This window comes from Neopsephotus bourkii, unplaced genomic scaffold (assembly GCF_033783945.1).
Source record: "Neopsephotus bourkii isolate Nb327-2 ecotype Australia unplaced genomic scaffold, CSIRO-AGI_Nbou_v1 NB_1411, whole genome shotgun sequence".
In the NCBI taxonomy this organism is placed as follows: Eukaryota; Metazoa; Chordata; class Aves; order Psittaciformes; family Psittacidae; genus Neopsephotus; species Neopsephotus bourkii.
In genome coordinates, this window is record NW_026901888.1 from 15,968 (window position 1) to 33,641 (window position 17,674).

The 17,674-nt window shown below is 63.1% G+C and overlaps 1 protein-coding gene across 1 annotated transcript; it reads right to left on the reverse strand.

The window, feature by feature from the left end:
* Positions 1-962: 962 nt before the first annotated feature.
* On the reverse strand, positions 963-17,343 carry LOC133220087 (uncharacterized). Its single transcript, XM_061367922.1, has 19 exons — positions 17,183-17,343; positions 16,905-17,018; positions 13,686-14,170; positions 12,616-12,664; positions 11,789-11,894; positions 11,218-11,293; positions 10,407-10,839; positions 9,453-9,564; positions 9,251-9,340; positions 8,738-8,851; positions 8,223-8,377; positions 7,192-7,294; positions 5,944-6,057; positions 5,565-5,689; positions 5,289-5,373; positions 3,210-3,305; positions 2,436-2,545; positions 1,528-1,739; positions 963-1,192 (listed from the first exon to the last, which is right to left on the reverse strand). Exons 1-19 carry the CDS (start codon positions 17,317-17,319, stop codon positions 963-965), a joined length of 2,946 nt encoding a protein of 981 aa, XP_061223906.1. The 5' UTR covers positions 17,320-17,343.
* Between the last annotated feature and the right edge of the window lie 331 nt (positions 17,344-17,674).

The following is a 17,674-nucleotide window of genomic DNA, read 5'->3' on the forward strand; positions in this document are numbered from 1 at the left end:
TGCGGAGGTTCAGGAAGCTTGGAGATGCTGCAGCCCCTTGGAGGCATCTGGGAAAGGCACTGGGGAGAGGGACCAGGGCCAAAGAGCCCCGATGAGTCCAAGTGAACCCCAGAGAGCCAAAGGGAGCCCCAGAGAGAGAGCCACAAAGATCTGAGCCAGAGGATCCCAGCGCACCCGGAGCACGCAGCAGGACCCAGGAGGGAACAGAAAGGACCAAGCCCGGGTGTTGCTGTGGAGCCTGAACCCGGCGCTGCCACAGCCCGCATGGGAGGGAGCCGTGGTGCAGCCGAGCCGAGGGGAAGGCACGGGGGTGGCACCCGACAGGCTCGGCCCCTCCCCGCTGTCTCAGGTCTGTTCTGCCCTGGGATGTGCCCCTTGGGTACCAGAGCGGCTGCAGGAGCTGAAGGACCCTGAAATCCTGGAGGGACTCGGGAGCGCCCCAAGGATGCTGAGAGAACCCCAAAGGGCTCGGGGGGACCCAAGAGGGAGCAGATGGAAGAGCAGAGCACAGCAAACACCGCATCCCAGCTGCCTGCCTGAGCATGGGCAGGGAGCCCAGCATCGACTGCCAAAGCATCGTCCCAGCCCGCACACAGAGCAGAGACACAGGGGGATATTGCAACAGAACTTTATTTAATAACTTAACCTTTGTACAAAAATGGGTTAAAATTGCACAGAGGGGGCAGCGAGACCCAGCCCGAGGCTGCGGGTGAGCATCAGACCCAGCCTGAGGCTGCGGGTGAGCATCAGAGCCAGCCTGAGGCTGCGGGTGAGCATCAGACCCAGCCTGAGGCTGCGGGTGAGCATCAGACCCAGCCTGAGGCTGCGGGTGAGCATCAGACCCAGCCTGAGGCTGCGGGTGAGCATCAGAGCCAGCCTGAGGCTGCGGGTGAGCATCAGACCCAGCCTGAGGCTGAGGCTGCGGGTGAGCATCAGACCCAGCCTGAGGCTGTGGGTGAGCATCAGAGCCAGCCCTGCCCCTCTCCTCCCTTGCTGAGGCTGCAGGAGGGGCCCGAGGCGGATCGGGGCCGGGGTGGGGAATGCCAAACAGCCGAGCTCGTGCGCTTGAAGTACCGGGGCTTGCTCTTGCCAAAGATCTCCTCCAGCCTGAGGCCTGAGATGAGCCCGAAGAGCTGGTCCGTGTTCACCGGGTGGTAGTACTGGTGCATGATGCCCTGCGTGAGCCGAGGGCCTGCGGAAACGGCCACATGGAGGCGGTCAGGATACACATCAGAGCAGGCTGAGAGAGATCCAGTGCCTAAGGGGCTACAAGAAACCTGGAGAGGGGCTTTGGACAAGGGCCCCGAGCACTGTTCTCATCCTCGGGTCCCACCACACACAGGGAAGGCTCTGCTTTAGCTCCCAGAGCACCGGCAGGAGCACGGCTCCAGCCCCACATGGAGCCAGCAGCTCCCAGCACTGGGTCAGGTCCCACACAGGGCTCTGGGGAAGCTGGGATAGTACAGAGTCACCTGGAGAACTCCAGCTTCCAGCTGAGGGGAGAAAGGAACCAACCCCAGCACCTACCGTCAGCCCAGGCGGGGACCGGCTTCCGAGGGTCGTTCTCATCGTCTGTGGCATCGTCGCTGTTCTGGTCCATGCCGTAGTTGTCCTCGCTCACCTCTGGGTGCCTGCTCGGCTCCGGGCCCTGCAGGGGCTTCAAGTGCGGTGCGGAGATGGATTTCTGAAACCAGAGGCAGCAGCGGCTGGAGCAGGAGGTGGCCAAGGGGGGCCCTGCCCTGCACCCCCAGCACCGGATCACACCCCAGCAGCACAGGACCCAGCACCAGAGGGACCTGGAGCTGCTGGAGCGAGGCCAGAGGAGGCCATGGAGCTGCTGCGAGGGCTGGAGCAGCTCTGCTCTGGAGCCAGGCTGAGAGAGCTGGGCTGGGGCAGCCTGGAGAAGAGAAGGCTCCTGAAGGGGAGACCTGAGAGCAGCTCCAGTGCCTAAAGGGGCTGCAGGGAACCTGGAGAGGGGCTTGGGACAAGGGCCTGTAGGGCCAGGCCAAGGGGAATGGCTTGAACCTGCCCGAGGGGAGACTGAGCTGAGCTCTTAGGCAGAAGCTCTTCCCTGTGAGGGTGCTGAGGCGCTGGCACAGGGTGCCCAGAGAAGCTGTGGCTGCCCCATCCCTGGCAGTGCTCAAGGCCAGGTTGGACACAGGGGCTTGGAGCAAGCTGCTCCAGTGGAAGGGGTCCCTGCCCGCGGCAGGGGTTGGAGCTGGAGGAGCTTCAAGGTCCCTTCCAACACAAAGAGCTCCATGATCCCATGACCTGTACTGGCACAGGGGCTGCAGACTGCAGTGAAACAGCCCCTTCCCACCCTGCAGCTCCAGAGCTGCCAAGAGGAACCTGCTGGTGCCTGGACAGGGAGAAGCCAGGGCCCCATTTCCCACTGAAGCTGCAGATCAGAACAGCACAAGGCAAAGCCTGGATACAGCTCCTGGCTTTGTGGAGAGGAAGGGGATGAGCGGGACACCCGGCAGTCCCATGCAGCACAGGAGCGCTTGGAGATGCCAACTGGAGAACGAACTGGGAGGGCTCTGTACTGCAGGAGCACAGCAGCATCCACCCCTCTGCTCAGCCACTCGGGAGCAGCTTTCAGCCCCTTTCCCTCCTGGTGCCACCTCCAGCACCCTTCATCCATCCGGTGCCACCTCCGGCACCCTTCATCCATCCGGTGCCACCTCCGGCACCCTTCATCCATCCGGTGCCACCTCCGGCACCCTTCATCCATCCGGTGCCACCTCCGGCACCCTTCATCCATCCGGTGCCACCTCCGGCACCCTTCATCCATCCGGTGCCACCTCCGGCACCCTTCATCCATCCGGTGCCACCTCCGGCACCCTTCATCCATCCGGTGCCACCTCCGGCACCCTTCATCCATCCGGTGCCACCTCCGGCACCCTTCATCCATCCGGTGCCCACCTCCAGCACCGGCTCCATCCCGGCTCCAACCCCGCTCCAACCCCGCTCCAACCCCGCTCCAACCCGGCCCCATCCCTGCTCCATCCCGGCCCCATCCCTGCCCCATCCCTGCTCCATCCCCGCTCCATCCCGGCTCCATCCCCGGCTCCATCCCAGCTCCATCCCGGCTCCATCCCGGCTCCACCCCGGCTCCATCCCTGCCCCCGGGCTGGCTCCCAGCCACGGGGCCGCCCGGACACCAGAGCCTCCCTGTGCCCGAGGGCTCCGCTGCAGCCAGGACTCACCTTGAGCGTTTTGCTCAGCCCTGCACCAGCGGCAGCGCTCGGTGCCTCTGCCTGCCTGAGCTGCCTCTCCCCCGGGCGCTGCGGACCAGGCTCCTCCTGCTAGGACAGAGAGTGGAGTCATTCCTCATTCATGCGCACCCAAGCAAAGCAGCCAGGCTGGCTCCGGAACTGAGCCATCCTCGGGCCCTGCAAGAGAATCCTCAGCTCCTCTGTGCCTTTTCTGCAGGAAAAAACCCAAACCCCCAGAACAACCAAACCCAACCCAACCCAACCCAACCCAGCACTCGGAGATAACGTAACCCCACGTCTTTGCTCAGGTCCACATCAGCAAGCTCTCTAGAGCCCACACTCCCCTTTACTGCTTTCAGCCAGGCTTTGAAGCCACAGCCATGGGTTCTGGTTGCCTGGCTCTCTTCTCCTGCCCCACCAGCTCCTCTGGGCTCTCTTCTCCTGCCCCACCGGCTCCTCTGGGCTCTCTTCTCCTGCCCCACCAGCTCCATTGGGCTCTCTTCTCCTGCCCCACCAGCTCCATTGGGCTCTCTTCTCCTGCCCCACCAGCTCCTCTGGGCTCTCTTCTCCTGCCCCACCAGCTCCTCTGGGCTCTCTTCTCCTGCCCCACCAGCTCCTCTGGGCTCTCTTCTCCTGCCCCACCAGCTCCTCTGGGCTCTCTTCTCCTGCCCCACCAGCTCCTCTGGGCTCTCTTCTCCTGCCCCACCAGCTCCTCTGGTCTCTCTCCTGCCCCACCAGCTCCTCTGGGCCTCCTGCCCCACCAGCTCCTCTGGGCTCTCTTCTGCCCCACCAGCTCCTCTGGGCTCTCTTCTCCTGCCCCACCAGCTCCTCTGGGCTCTCTTCTCTGCCCCACCAGCTCCTCTGGGCTCTCTCCTGCCCCACCAGCTCCTCTGGGCTCTCTTCTCCTGCCCCACCAGCTCCTCTGGGCTCTCTTCTCCTGCCCCACCAGCTCCTCTGGGCTCTCTTCTGCCCCACCAGCTCCTCTGGGCTCTCTCCTGCCCCACCAGCTCCTCTGGGCTCTCTCCTGCCCCACCAGCTCCTCTGGGCTCTCTTCTCCTGCCCCACCAGCTCCTCTGGGCTCTCTTCTCCTGCCCCACCAGCTCCTCTGGGCTCTCTTCTCCTGCCCCACCAGCTCCTCTGGGCTCTCTTCTCCTGCCCCACCAGCTCCTCTGGGCTCTCTTCTCCTGCCCCACCAGCTCCTCTGGGCTCTCTTCTCCTGCCCCACCAGCCCCTCTGGGCTCTCTTCCCCCTCCTAAAGGGGAAAAGTTTCCCCTGCTTGAGCTCCTTTCCAAGCCAGACCCAAAGCACCCCCCAGGAGTTCCTTGTCCCCCATTCCTCAGCAGGGAAGGGCAAGGTGAGGGCACGAGCTGCAGGCACCTGCAATTAGAGTCAGCTCCCTCTCATCTGGAGGGGCTCTGCTTAGAGCTTCATTAATATTCTATAGCATCACCAGTTTGAATGCCACGGGCCCAGTGAGAGCAAGCAGAGATGGAGGAACTCATCCTTAAGGGTAGCAGCATGGGGGGCTTTGATTCTTTGCTAATGAAGGCAGAAGAGCAGAGCCATGTCGAGAGGGTGAAGAAAACGCTGTGATGCTTTGAGGAAACCAGCCTTGGCTTTAAGCCACAACATTCCCTGTGGAAGGGCAGAGGAAGCCACAGGAAGCCATCCGGTACCTGTGTTATGGGATCACATCCTCCAAAAGCAGGGAGGGAATGGGGTACTACCCCCCTGCCCTTACCGGTTTCCATATCCATTGAAGCATCAGTGAATGGCACTGGGGGTGTCCTTCGAAGGGATGTGCTGTGGCTGTCACCAGCTCGTGGTGGGGATGGGGAGCTCACCTGGTAGCAAGGCAACGCCAGCTGCACCCCCAGAGCTGGCTGCTCCTGCCCCAGCCCCAGCTCCCTGCAGGGACACGCTGGCCCTGTCACCAGTTTGACCGTGTTTGCCTCTCAATAAGGCAACAGAGAGCACGGAAGCCCTGGACAGGAACACAGCGCTCACAGCACCTCTGTGCCTCCCATGCTCCCAGCACAGGAGCTGTTCCAGGACCACTTCAACTCCCACCTTCCTGTGCTTCGCAGGGAGCGCCGCTGCCGCTGCCCCCGGCTGTGGATGGGGAGGCTTCTCCTTCCCTGCGTGCCTGCGGTCCCTGGGGAGAAACCTGCGCTGTAGGAACAGGGCAGAGCTTGGCTGTGCCCCCAGCAGCCCCACAGCCTCCTGCTCCCACACCCGGGGCCAGCCCGAGCCCTCGGCAGGCTCCCACCTTCAGCGAGGCTGCTCCTGTTCCCTGCCGCACCCTGCCCGTTGCCCAGTGCCCCGAGGGCAGAGCCAAGGCAATACCTCTCCCTCCCGTGTTCCGCCTGCTGCTGCTCCAGAAGGCGCCTCAGTTCCCAGACTTTCTTTCCTTTCCCCTTCGCTTCATCCTCCCTCCTCGTGTGCAGCGGCTCCGCCTGCTCCAGTTCATCCTCCTGAGGAAAGAAGCAGCCCCTGTAACCACCCAGCTCAAGGTGGGAAAGGTGGGAGGACATCAAGCGCATGCTTTGAGACAACCCAGCCCGTGCTCTCCTTTCCTCCATGGCAGGCCTGCCCCTTGGGTCCCCACGGGTACCCCTGTGCTCCAGAGGCAGGAGCCTCCCCTCCCCATCCCACCAGCCAGAGCAGGGCACAGGTCCCCAGGGCTCCTCCTCTACCCGCAGGAGGGAGCCAGAGCTGCTCTTACCCCCTTCAGTGCTCTCTGCTTCCGTGCCTCAGCATCCCCAGGCTTCTTGGACAGCTTCTTCCTGCCCCGCTCCTCCGCCTTCTCCTCCCTGTCCCGCACCTGGGAGAGCCGCACCTGGGGGAAGCCGCACGCTCTGCTCCAGCACCCCCCAGTGACACCCCCAGTGTGTGCCCAGGGCGCTGCTGCTGGGGTCCGAGGGGGTCCGGGTCCCACTGAGAGCCCAGCGCCCAGTGCGTGCGCACTGGATCTACACCGGCCCTGTGCAGCGCGGCCATGGGATGAGGCACCCATGGCTTGGGGCACAGGCACCCCAGGACACGTCCCCACCTTGACAGTGGCTCCCTGCAGGATGAGGGGGTCAGCACCTGGGTTCTGCCTTGCCTCCAGTGCTGCCATCACCCACTGGGGGTGTGAGAGCCGGCCCCGGGGCCCTCACCCAAGCTGTGTCCCAGTGAAGCACTGACACTGCAGGAGCACACCAGGGCTGGGGGTGCTTTGGGCCGCTCAGGTTTTGGGGCAGCAGAAAGCAGCACAATTGCTCTGTTTTCAGAGGTTGCCCCTTCCCAGAGGCACTTCAGGCCATGCCCCAGGATGAGCAGCTCTCCTCCCCAAGGCTGCGGCTGCGAGGGCTTGGGTCACTCAGGAACAGCCTCCCTCAGCCCCACACAACCTGTACAGAAACAGCAACACCAACACCCTGCACCAGCCACCAGCAGCCCACTCCTCATCCCCTTGTCCTCAGCTGAGGGCCAGGCAAGGCGGTAGAAACCAAGCATGATGCAAATACACAGCGAGCCGAGTCTGAGCCAGGAGCATCCCTCGTGTGCTCAGTGCTCTTCCCCACAGCATCTCTGCACCCCCACAAGCACTGAGGCTTTGCTGCCTGTAATGCAGTGTGTGAAGAGCTCCCTGGTGGTGCAGGGAGCTGAGCAAAGCTGGCTCATTGCAGGGCCCGTTCCCAGGACAGCCAAGGGATGCTCCCACACTCCTCGGATCCGGAGCACCGCAACCGCTGCGGGTCAGAACAGGAACGGTTGGAGCCACTGCAGAGGTTGGAGAACAAAAGCCTGTGCTTGTCAGACCGAGGATTCCAGGGTGCCTGCTGCAGCCTTCCCCACCACCCCATTAGTCACTGCCAGCAGCAGCCCTTGCTCGCACGCATCCTGCCAGGGCCTGTTCGCAGCCTCCTGCTCTCAGCTCGCTCACACAGTGGCACCGGGTGGTCCCCAGCTCCAGCAGCGTCCCCACCTTCTCATCGCTCTGCAGGATCCTCTGCTCCATCCGCTTCTTCTTCTCCTCCTCTGCCCGCTCCCGAGCCTGCAGCGCCTTCCTCAGGCGCTCTTCCCTCTTCCTGGGCAGTGCAAGAGGCTGTTAGCATGGACTGGGCTGGCATAGGGTGATGGGGAATAGCTCAGTCCCTGCTGGTACAGGGGTGATGGGGAATAGCTCGGTCTGTGCTGGCATAGGGTGATGGGGAATAGCTTGGTCTGTGCTGGCATAGGGTGATGGGGAATAGCTTGGTCTGTGCTGGCATAGGGTGATGGGGAATAGCTCAGTCCCTGCTGGTACAGGGGTGATGGGGAATAGCTCGGTCTGTGCTGGTACAGGGGTGATGGGGAATAGCTCGGTCTGTGCTGGCATAGGGTGATGGGGAATAGCTCGGTCTGTGCTGGCATAGGGTGATGGGGAATAGCTTGGTCTGTGCTGGCATAGGGTGATGGGGAATAGCTCAGTCCCTGCTGGCACAGGGGTGATGGGGAATAGCTCGGTCTGTGCTGGCATAGGGTGATGGGGAATAGCTCGGTCTGTGCTAGCATAGGGTGATGGGGAATAGCTCGGTCTGTGCTGGCACAGGGGTGATGGGGAATAGCTCGGTCTGTGCTGGCACAGGGGTGATGGGGAATAGCTTGGTCTGTGCTGGCACAGGGGTGATGGGGAATAGCTTGGTCTGTGCTGGCACAGGGGTGATGGGGAATAGCTTGGTCTGTGCTAGCACAGGGGTGATGGGGAACAGGGACTTGTTGCTGTCACTGGGGAGAAGTTACCTTACTTGTCTCACTTGGGCTGAGCCCGGCCTCAGCGGGCTCCTGGGCTAAGCTCAGACAGGAGCAGGCTCTTTGCATGCTGTGGCTCTTGCTGCCATGAGCAGCACGGCTCTGGGGCCAGGCAGCTTCACTCACAGAACCCAATGGGGAGGCACCAGGCAGGGTACAGCAGAGCTGCCTGGGGGGCAGGAGGGGCCTCCAGGGAAGGCGCAGGAGGCAAAGGGACCAACTCACTGCTTCATCTCTGCCTGCCGCTGCCTCTTCTCCTCCTCCAGTTTCTTCTTCCTCTGGTCCTCAGCTTCCTGCTTCCTCCTGAGGCTTTCCAGTCTCTGCCGCTCCTTCTCCTGGAGGGAGATGAGTTCAGACTGTCCCAACCGCTGGGCCTGTTCCTACCCCCAGGCTGCTCGAGCACAGGCAGCTGGAGGCTAAACAAAGGAGTCCCTGGCAGTCCCGGTCACCCACACACCGGGATGGAAGTGAACAGCAGGGGAGACCCAAGGCAGGTTTGGCAACAGGGCTGACTCAGCTAATGAGAGCAGGAGCGTGCGGGCACGGGAGGGAAGCTCCTCAGCCCTGCAGCTGCAGAGAGCAGCTTCAGCTCCTGCTGTAAGGGAGCCAACGCTTCTTGCCTGGCCCGTGTCACCTGCACCAGCGGCTGGAGAAGGAGCACGATGGAGTCTTGCTTAGAGGCAGAGGGCTCCTCACCGATCCCAGCCCAGAACACACCTGAAGGAGCTCCTGCACCTCACCACTGGTGTGGCCGCAGCTGCACGATGCCAGTGAGAGGGGAAGGAGCTGTCAGTGCCCGCAGGCCCATAGAACCCTCCAGTGCCTGCAGTGTCGTTACTTACAACAAAGTCTCCCTGCAGAGATGAGATAAAACCATGGTTAAGGGTTTGGGAGGAACACTGGAACCCCTCCCAGCGCGCACCCCTGTTCTCAGCTGCGGCTCCTTACCAGGACAGAGAACCCCTTGCCTGACCCCACACTGGCTCCAGCCCTAAAGCAGCCCCCTAAGACACCGGGCACGCTCCCTCTGCAAAGGTTCCCAGCTTCCCGAGGCTCCGATGCTCTCCCGACAGAGCAGACGAGATTCCCCGCAGGGGGGGAGGGTTTGGGGGTACCAGAGACCCCCGTCCGTGACGCCCTTGGCACGGACCCTGCGGGGATGGAGGTGAAGCAGGAGCGGGGCTGTGCCTGTGTCAGGATCCCCCCCTCGCCGCCAGCCCAGGAGCCTGCACCCGCCCGGGGCTCGGACGCACCTTGGGGCTGGGCCGGGTCTCGGCGCTGCGCTGGAGGAGGCGGGGGGAGCCCGGGTACCGCTGCACGGCCCGGAGGAGGCTCCGCAGCACCTGCGGGGAGAGGCGGGAGGTGAGGAGCGGAGCGGAGCGGGGCAGGGGCAGGGGCAGGGGCCGGGGCCGGGGCAGGGCAGGGTCCGGGGCCGGGTCCGGGGCACCCCCTCACCTTGCTGCCTGTGCCGGGGCTCCCGCGCTGCTCTCCCGAAGGGAACGGGGACTGAGCCCCCGGCTGCTGCCGCTTCCACCCAGCGCCCATCGCCTGCTGCCGGCTCCTTGTCCTGGTGGCATCAGAGGCGGCGCGTTAGGGGACCCCCGCATCCCACCCTGCCGGCAGCGCTCGCTCGCTGGCACACACTGCCCTCTGCCTGCTCACTGCCAGCACAGGCCATGGAGCCCGGTCAGCCCCTGTGCCGGGCACACCGCCCATCGGGAAGGACGATGGGAAAGGCACAGGATAACCCGGCACGGGAGCTGCAGGGCAGGGATGCACAACATCACCCTCGCCCTCCACTCAGACCCGCTCCAGCTGGTGGTAACAGCACAAGCAGACAGCACAAGCTCACCCCGCTGGCTCCTTGTCCCTTAGGAAGCCTTTGGACACTCACACACATTCACCAGTGTCAGAAATGCCCCACTCGCATCCCTTCATCCCAGAGGGGTTTCACTGCACAGCGAGGAACCCATCCCACAGCAGCAGCCCTGAGGGAAGCTGCACATCCTGAGCCCATCCACATGGGACCGGAGGTCACTGCTGCTCCCCTTCCCATTGTCTACCCCATGCAGTTCCCTCCAGCCAAACCAGGGCAGGGGCACAGCTAAGAGCAGCTGCAATCTCACTGGTCAGCACTGGTGAGAGGGAGCAGGCCAGCTCTTCCAGGCACTTGCACGGGATATAAAACAGGGCAGTGCCCCACTCGCATTCCTTCTGGAGCTGCTCCCAGAGCACCCTCAGGAGCCACCCATGGGCACAGCCAAGCTGCTCCTGCGCTGTCTCAGTCACCTCCTGTGCCTGCTTCCCCAGCCAGACCTGCCCAGGCCAAACACGGCTCCAGGAGGAGCTCCTGGCCAAGGAGGGGTCAGAACTGGGGCCAAACACCCCAAGCTTTATGGATCCCATCACTTAAGCCCAGGTCTGAGCCCCGCAGACACCGGCTCCTGCCTCTTCCTCCCATGGGTCTCGTACCAGATGCATGGGAGATCCTCCTGGGGCCTGGCACAGGGCGATCGCTCCTGCTCCTTGTTCTGGGATTCCCTGTTGGGATTCATCAGGGCTCCTGTGGAGGAGCCTGCAGTCAGCAGCACTGCAGGGCACCCGCAGGGCTCCGCACTGGCCTCAGAGCCCCAGGGCACAGGAACCAGGCTGGGAAAGCAGGAGCCTGGGACACCCGGGGTGGACATGAGCGTGCTGCAGGCACATCGGGTACAGACCCCTCTGAATGGGCACAACCTGTCCCACACCACGGCCTCCAGCTTCTTCCCTCCGCTCTGGCTACAGCTGCTCATGGGGTCCCACTGCCCACCGTGGAGAACCAGAGAGCCCTTCCCTCCCTCCCCTTGCGTGGAGGCACAGGGAGAAGCCTGTAACTCCTCACATGAAGGCAGAGGAGAGGGATGTCAGGGTGCTTTACCAGGACATTACACTAGGTAAAAGATTCCAGGTCTAAGAGCAACGCCCTCCCAAAGGGTCCCCATGTGCTCATGGCACGGACTGAAGCTGGACAGGACAGGACAGCGCAGTCCCCAGCCTCGGACACATGCACAAGGTGTGGGATGCGCACTGGGATGAGCCGGGGCCTCTCCGGGGGGGCACGGTTTACCTGAAGAGGGGGGGTTCTGCCACCACGTCCCACATTGCCCACCCCCCCCCGTGCTGATCCCTGCTCCGTGTCCCTGGGCCCCCACAGAGCAAAGCAGGAGCAGCTCAGCGTTACCTCCATCGCTCCCTGCCTGCTGCTTGGGAGCAGCCGAGCCCTGCGCGGTGTCCTCAGGGAGCGCGTCCTCGGGAGCCTGCAGGAACAGGGACACTGTGAGTGCTGCTGCTCCAAAGGACAAGGCTACAGGAGCCGCTGCCCCGACAGCACCAGTCCCTTCCAGCTTCTCCCTCCTGCATGGATGCTGCGCAGCTCCCGAAACACCAGGCTCTGCAGGGAGCTCAGTGACCAGCGCTTCCCAACCAGAGCAGGAGCTTGCCTGGAGCCTGACCCCAAAGCCGGAGCGCCCTGGGACCAACAGGCAGCATCTGCACGCCTCGGAGACCCCAACTCCCAAACGACACCCTCCATCCCCGGGGGACAGAGCAGGGTTTCGGGTGGGATCACCAGCACCTGGGTACCACTGGGATGCAGCACAGCATCCCTGCATACAGACCGTGCCCTCCCATCCCTGCTGGGCCACCACCCCAGGGCTCCGGCTGGCTGCGCTCCGAGGCGCTGCCCAGCTCATGGAGTGACCCTGGCTCAGCGAAGGGGCAGCTCAGTCTCGAGGTTGCTCCTTGGAACTCACCCCTTCCCTTGGGGGGTCCGGGTCCGGGTCCAGCCCAGGCCTGAAAGAGAAAAGCTGGTTTAATGATCGCAGCTCTCTGAAGCGGGACGTGGAGGTGATGAGCAAACTGTGACAGAGGCAGCGGGTGGGACCCCAGGGGAAGCGCAGCTAAATCTGAATGCATGCATACACATATCCCATCTATTCCAGGCCCATCTGGAGGCACAGCCCTGCTGCAGCCAGGCCCCAGGGCTGGAGCTGTGCCTTGCTGTGGTGCACCCAGCCATTGTGGTGTGGACCAGCACTGATGAGCTCTGAGCCCTCCTGCAGAGCCCACAGGCAGAAGGGAAGCTCTGGGAGCCCTGGGCTGGGTCTTGGGCATCCACCTTTGAGGTGAGACTGCGGGTGCCTGACCTCCAACACCAGCAGGCACTGGGAGCCTGGTTACAGCCTCCAGCGCAGCCACAGGAGCTGCTCAGAGCAGCACAGGAGACACCATCACCTAAAGAGTGTCACAGAGCTGGAGCACAGGGTGACACCAGCACAGGGTCACAGAGTGCAGGGTGACACCAGCACAGGGTCACAGAGTTTGAGCACAGGGTGACACCAGCACAGGGTGACACCAGCACAGTGGCACAGAGCACAGGGTGACACCAGCACAGGGTGACACCAGCACAGGGTGACACCAGCACAGTGGCACAGAGCACAGAGTGACACCAGCACAGGGTGACACCAGCACAGGGTGACACCCCTGCAGTGCCACAGACCCAGCCCTAACCTGGAGCACCGCAGTGCCCTGCACAGCTCCCTCATGGGGCTCCCTGTGCCCGCCCTCCCCGCAGCCTCACCTCGTCCCGGCCACGTCCTCTTCCCCGAACACTTCCAGGGAGCTCTGACCTGGAGGAGGAGAACGGAGGAGGTTGGGGGGGGGGGGGTTGGTGCTCCCCGTGTGCGTGGGGCAGCTCCGGGCGCTGCCGCTTCCCTCCCTCCCTCCCCTCCGCTTGCTCATCCCCGCTTCCACCCCAGCGCCGCCACCGCCCTCGGGTGGCGCTGGCACCCGGCTGTGGGCTGGGAGGAGGAACCGCGGAGCAGGTCCCTGCCTGCAGCCGGCTCCAGCTGCACGGGCTCTGCGGGTGTCAGCGCCAGCAGCTCCCATCACCCAGCCCCAGCTCCTGCACAGAGCTGGTGCATTTGGGCTGGTTTCACCCCCCCAGCAGCACCTCGCTCAAGGGTGCTAACAAACGCCTGAGACAGACAGCGTGACTCAAAGCTGGCAGCGAAACACCGAGGCTCCGGGCTCTGCTGAAGCCACCGACTTCAGCAGCAACGCTTTTAGAGAGCCCAGACAGCAAAACCTTGCCGGGAGCCATGGGAACAGGACAAGAGGAATGGCCTGGATCCTGAGGCCAGGCTGAGCAACACGGTCTGGTGTGAAGTGGGGCTGGAACTGGATGAGCTTAAGGCCCTTTCCAGCCCAAACCAGGCTGGGATTCCATGTGAGCCCCATTTCCTCTGCTTCTCTTCTACCTACACCCAAACCCTTTACATCCTCTGCCTGTTTCAGGCAGATTTCAGGGGTGGGGACGTTCAGCACCTACAGATTCCCTGCGAGTTGTGAAGCCCATCCCCAGGGACCAGCCAAACCCCACCACGGCTGGAACCAGCCAGGCCCCATCTTCCCTTTCCCCCTTGGCTGTTACCCACGCACAACCTCTATAGCCCATCCTGCAGCCCCTGCGCCCAGCAGCCACCTCCTGATGCAGTTGAACACAACCCAGGGCTCGCTCCGGCAGCAGGCGAGGCCCCGAAGAGCGCTCCCCGGTGGGCAGAAGCCACAAGAGCCGTGAAGAGCAGCGGCTCCAGAGCCGCTCACCCCCAAGGCAGGCAGCGGCAGCAACAGCAGCAGCAGGACACTTACAGCTCACTCTGCTGGAGGCCGAGGACGACTCCCGCGCCGCCGCCGCCTTCCTGGCCACGGCCCTGCGGCTCCTGCTCGCCCTGCGGCCGGCAGCGGAGCGGGCACTCAGCGAGCTCCGGCGGCCGGAGCAGCGCCGCGCTCCGGGTCCCAGCGCAGCCTTGGGGGTGGAGGTGCTCGTTCTTCTGCCGGGGGCTCCCTGCGCCCCCCTCGCTGCGGGGCCAGCACCGAGCCCGCGGGCAGGGGCCTCATCCTGCCCCTCGCTGGCTGCATCCGCCCGCGGTGACTGCTCCCACGCAGGGAGCGCACAGGCACCGGCCTGGGCTCTGCTGGGACCCGGTGCTTCTGCTGCCCAGTCCCCAGGCAGTGCACAGGCCTGGGCACCCTCCCCACCACAGCCAGGGTCCAGGGGCTGCTCCTTGCTCTGGCGCCTTTGGGAGCCTGGCTTGAAAGACACGAGCTTGATGCTGCTTCTCCTCCTGGACAACCTGGAAAGAAACCAACATTCAATAAAGGGATGGAGCCTCCAGCTCCCAAAGGGGCTGTAGAGAAGAAAAGCAGGAAGCAAATTGTCAGGTGAGCCTGTGCCTTCTTCCCTCCACCATTCCCCCCACATCCCACCTCGTGTCACTGGTGAAATGCAGGAGCTGAGCCTTGGGAGCTCACAGATGTGCTCACATACAGGTACAACCAACTTTGCCTTGAGCAAACTACAGGCATCCACACGGGGAGGGAGTGGGGACCCAAGATACCACAGTTTTCCATGATCAGCTCCATGTGGCAGCCTCCCCATAGGGATCTACAGGATCCCAGCTGGAAACAGAAGGCTCTGCTACTGTCAGACTGCTCAGGATAAAACACCTCACAAGCACCGAGGAAGGAAGGAACCCATGTGCTGAGAAATCATCCATGGCTCTAAACACAGTCTGTGAACAGGCTGGGGAACAGCAGTGCTGCCACATACAGCCCTGAGGGAACAACAGAGACATCCCTGTACAGCTGGGACTCGGGGATTCCACAGGGACATCCCCGTGCAGCCGGGACTCGGGGGTTCCACAGGGACATCCCTGTGCAGCCGGGACTCAGGGGTTCCACAGGGACATCCCTGTGCTGCTGGGACTCAGGGGTTCCACAGGGACATCCCTGTGCAGCTGGGACTCAGGGGTTCCACAGGGACATCCCTGTGCAGCCGGGACTCAGGGGTTCCACAGGGACATCCCTGTGCAGCCGGGACTCAGGGGTTCCACAGGGACATCCCTGTGCAGCCGGGACTCGGGGGTTCCACAGGGACATCCCTGTGCAGCTGGGTGGGGGTTGGGTGTGGCGGGTGGGTTGGTTGGGGGGGACTCAGGGGTTCCACAGGGACATCCCTGTACAGCTGGGACTCGGGGGTTCCACAGGGACATCCCTGTGCAGCTGGGACTCAGGGGTTCCACAGGGACATCCCTGTACAGCTGGGACTCAGGGGTTCCACAGGGACATCCCTGTACAGCTGGGACTCAGGGGTTCCACAGGGACATCCCAGTGCAGCCGGGACTCGGGGGTTCCACAGGGACATCCCTGTGCAGCCGGGACTCGGGGGTTCCACAGGGACATCCCTGTGCAGCCGGGACTCAGGGATTCCATAGGGACATCCCTGTGCAGCCGGGACTCAGGGATTCCATAGGGACATCCCTGTGCTGCTGGGACTCAGGGATTCTCTCAGCTACAGTTATCCAAGCAAAACATCACCAGGTACCGCAGTGTCTCTGTTGCTTCTGTTAAACCTGGCCAACGGCACCGACCTGGGGGGCTTCAGCAGTGAAACCCTCTTTGCTGCACTAGCAACTTGCCACAAGAGGATGGAGCCATGCACTTGGTCAGCAAGCCAAAGAGAGCCAGGTGCTACAGCCCTTGGTGCACAACCACAGCAAGCAGGGACTGGTCCCTCACCAATCCCCTCCTTCCAGCCTTGTTCTCTTCATTTCTACTCCAGCCTCTAGCAAGAAGAGGGACTTTGCCTTGAATTAGCAAAAGAGACCGAGTGGGAAATGTCCATTGACAAACACATGAAGAATGGGCTTTAAACACACAATGAGAAGAACAGAGCAAGGAGACAGCAATGGGGCTGGAATGCAATGCGTTGAACCGCAGCTTGAGCTTCCTGTTGGCAAAGGACCTCCCGGAGCCTGCGGCCTCAGAGCTTACCCAAGGGAAGCACATCCCAGAGTTGCCTCCTTCAGGGCAGCACCCAGCTGAGCACCACCGGCACTGCCCATTCAGCTCCGCAGTGCTCCCATCTCCTGCCCTCCCGCACACCTGAACTCCCCTCACTCCCTCCCTGCTCTTGTGCTCTCCCCATCCTGTGGCTGGCTCTGACGGTCTTCAAGCTCCGACTCCTCCTGTCCAGCTCCTGGGGGTTCCCACCATGGGTATCAAACCCAAGTGCCCTCATGCACAAAGAGCTCACCACTGCGTGCCCTGGGACAGCAGCAGCAGCTGCCCACCCTCAGTGCCCATGAGCAGCTCCATGTTCCCACCATGGGTATCAAACCCAAGCGCCCTCATGCACAAAGAGCTCACCACTGCGTGCCCTGGGACAGCAGCAGCTGCCCACCCTCAGTGCCCATGAGCAGCTCCATGTGGGATCTTCAGGATCCCAGCTGGAAACAGAAGGCTCTGCTGCTCCCTATCAGGCTGCTCAGGACAAAACACCTCAAACACTGGGCAAGCAGGGATCTGTGTGCTTGGAAACCATCCACAGCTGTGCACGGGCAACTTCCACTTCAGCTTCACACTATCCCCTTCGAGCCTTCCCTCCTGCCAGCTCCAACACCCACCCTGGACACGCACAGCACTGCAGCAGGCTCCATCCTCGGGCTCTCTCAGGCAGGAGCACACAAAGGTTTAGGGAGCGAACACCAACCTCAGGCCAGAAACTGCTGGAACAAAACTCAGCCAAGCAAGCCCCAAATCAAGGCAGCTGAGAACATACAATATTTATTATTCTTTGCTTCTGAGCAGAAAAAGAGGAAAACAGCAAAGCGGAGGAAACCCACACCCCTGTGCCAGACTCCGCGGGAATCAAACCGCGGGTCGGTCTTGACGGGCCCTTTCAAGTGTGTTTGTAACTCGGGGAATAAAGGGCTGGTTATGTCCTTGTGTACATGGGAACGGTCACTGCTTGGCTCCACGGTTAAACACGGCTCCCGGGGCGGAGCCGGAGCCACCCGAGGCACTTACCTCCTCCTGCTGGGCTCCTTGCTGTAGTCCTTCAGGGAGAGGGACTGCCTCTTCCTGGAGCGTCTCCTCTGGGAGGGCGTTCTGGCCATCGGCCCGGGCTCAGCCCCCAGGTTGCTGTAGGCAAAGGAGAAAGAACACCGTGAGAGCCCCCCGCTCGCTGGGGACAAAGGCGAGGGTCAGGGCACGGAAGAGCCGCCTCGCACCGGGAGCACACGGAGCCTTGCACGGAGAGCAGCTGGGGCGCTGCGGGCCCGGCCAGCCCCCGGGGCCGCCCCTACCTCTCCAGCATCCTCATGCCCTGCTCCTCCACCTCCCGCAGCCACGCCAGGCGCTTGTGCTCGGCATCGCGGAGGAACCGGGAGAGCCGCTGCCCGCACACCTCCAGCAGCCGCGTGGGGCCGGCGGCTTCCACCATGGCCACACCTGAAACACAGGAGAGAGGAGGCTCGCACCGGCCGCTCCTGCCCCAGAGCCCCCTCCCCGGGACCGGACCGGACCGGACCTTCCTCTGGCCGGACTCGACTCGCACCGCTCGCCTCTCCCCAGCAAACACGGCTCCCAGCTGCAGCCGCAAGATCAAGCGGGCCTCCGCCAATCACAGTGCACGGCTCCCCACGGCCTGGCTTCTCATTGGCTACTGCTCACGCCCATCACTATCCCGGAGTTAAAATCCCGCAGCCTATTGGCTTCTCCTCCTAGCCCCGCCTTCCAGGCCGTGTGCCCCGCGGCAGTAAGGACTGTTGAGCAGAGGTAGTTTTGAGCGCGCCTGT

Bases quoted from the DNA above. Each gene is read 5' to 3' on its own strand.
- LOC133220087 (XM_061367922.1), bottom strand. From the start codon at position 17,319: ATGGTGGAAGCCGCCGGCCCCACGCGGCTGCTGGAGGTGTGCGGGCAG. The intron at 10,840-11,217 runs GTAACGCTGAGC...CCTCCACGCAAG, and splicing joins GCAGGCAGGGAGCGATGGAG to GGGAGGGAGGGAAGGGCTCT. The intron at 6,058-7,191 runs GTGGGGACGCTG...GGCTTCCCCCAG, and splicing joins TCCTGCAGAGCGATGAGAAG to GTGCGGCTCTCCCAGGTGCG.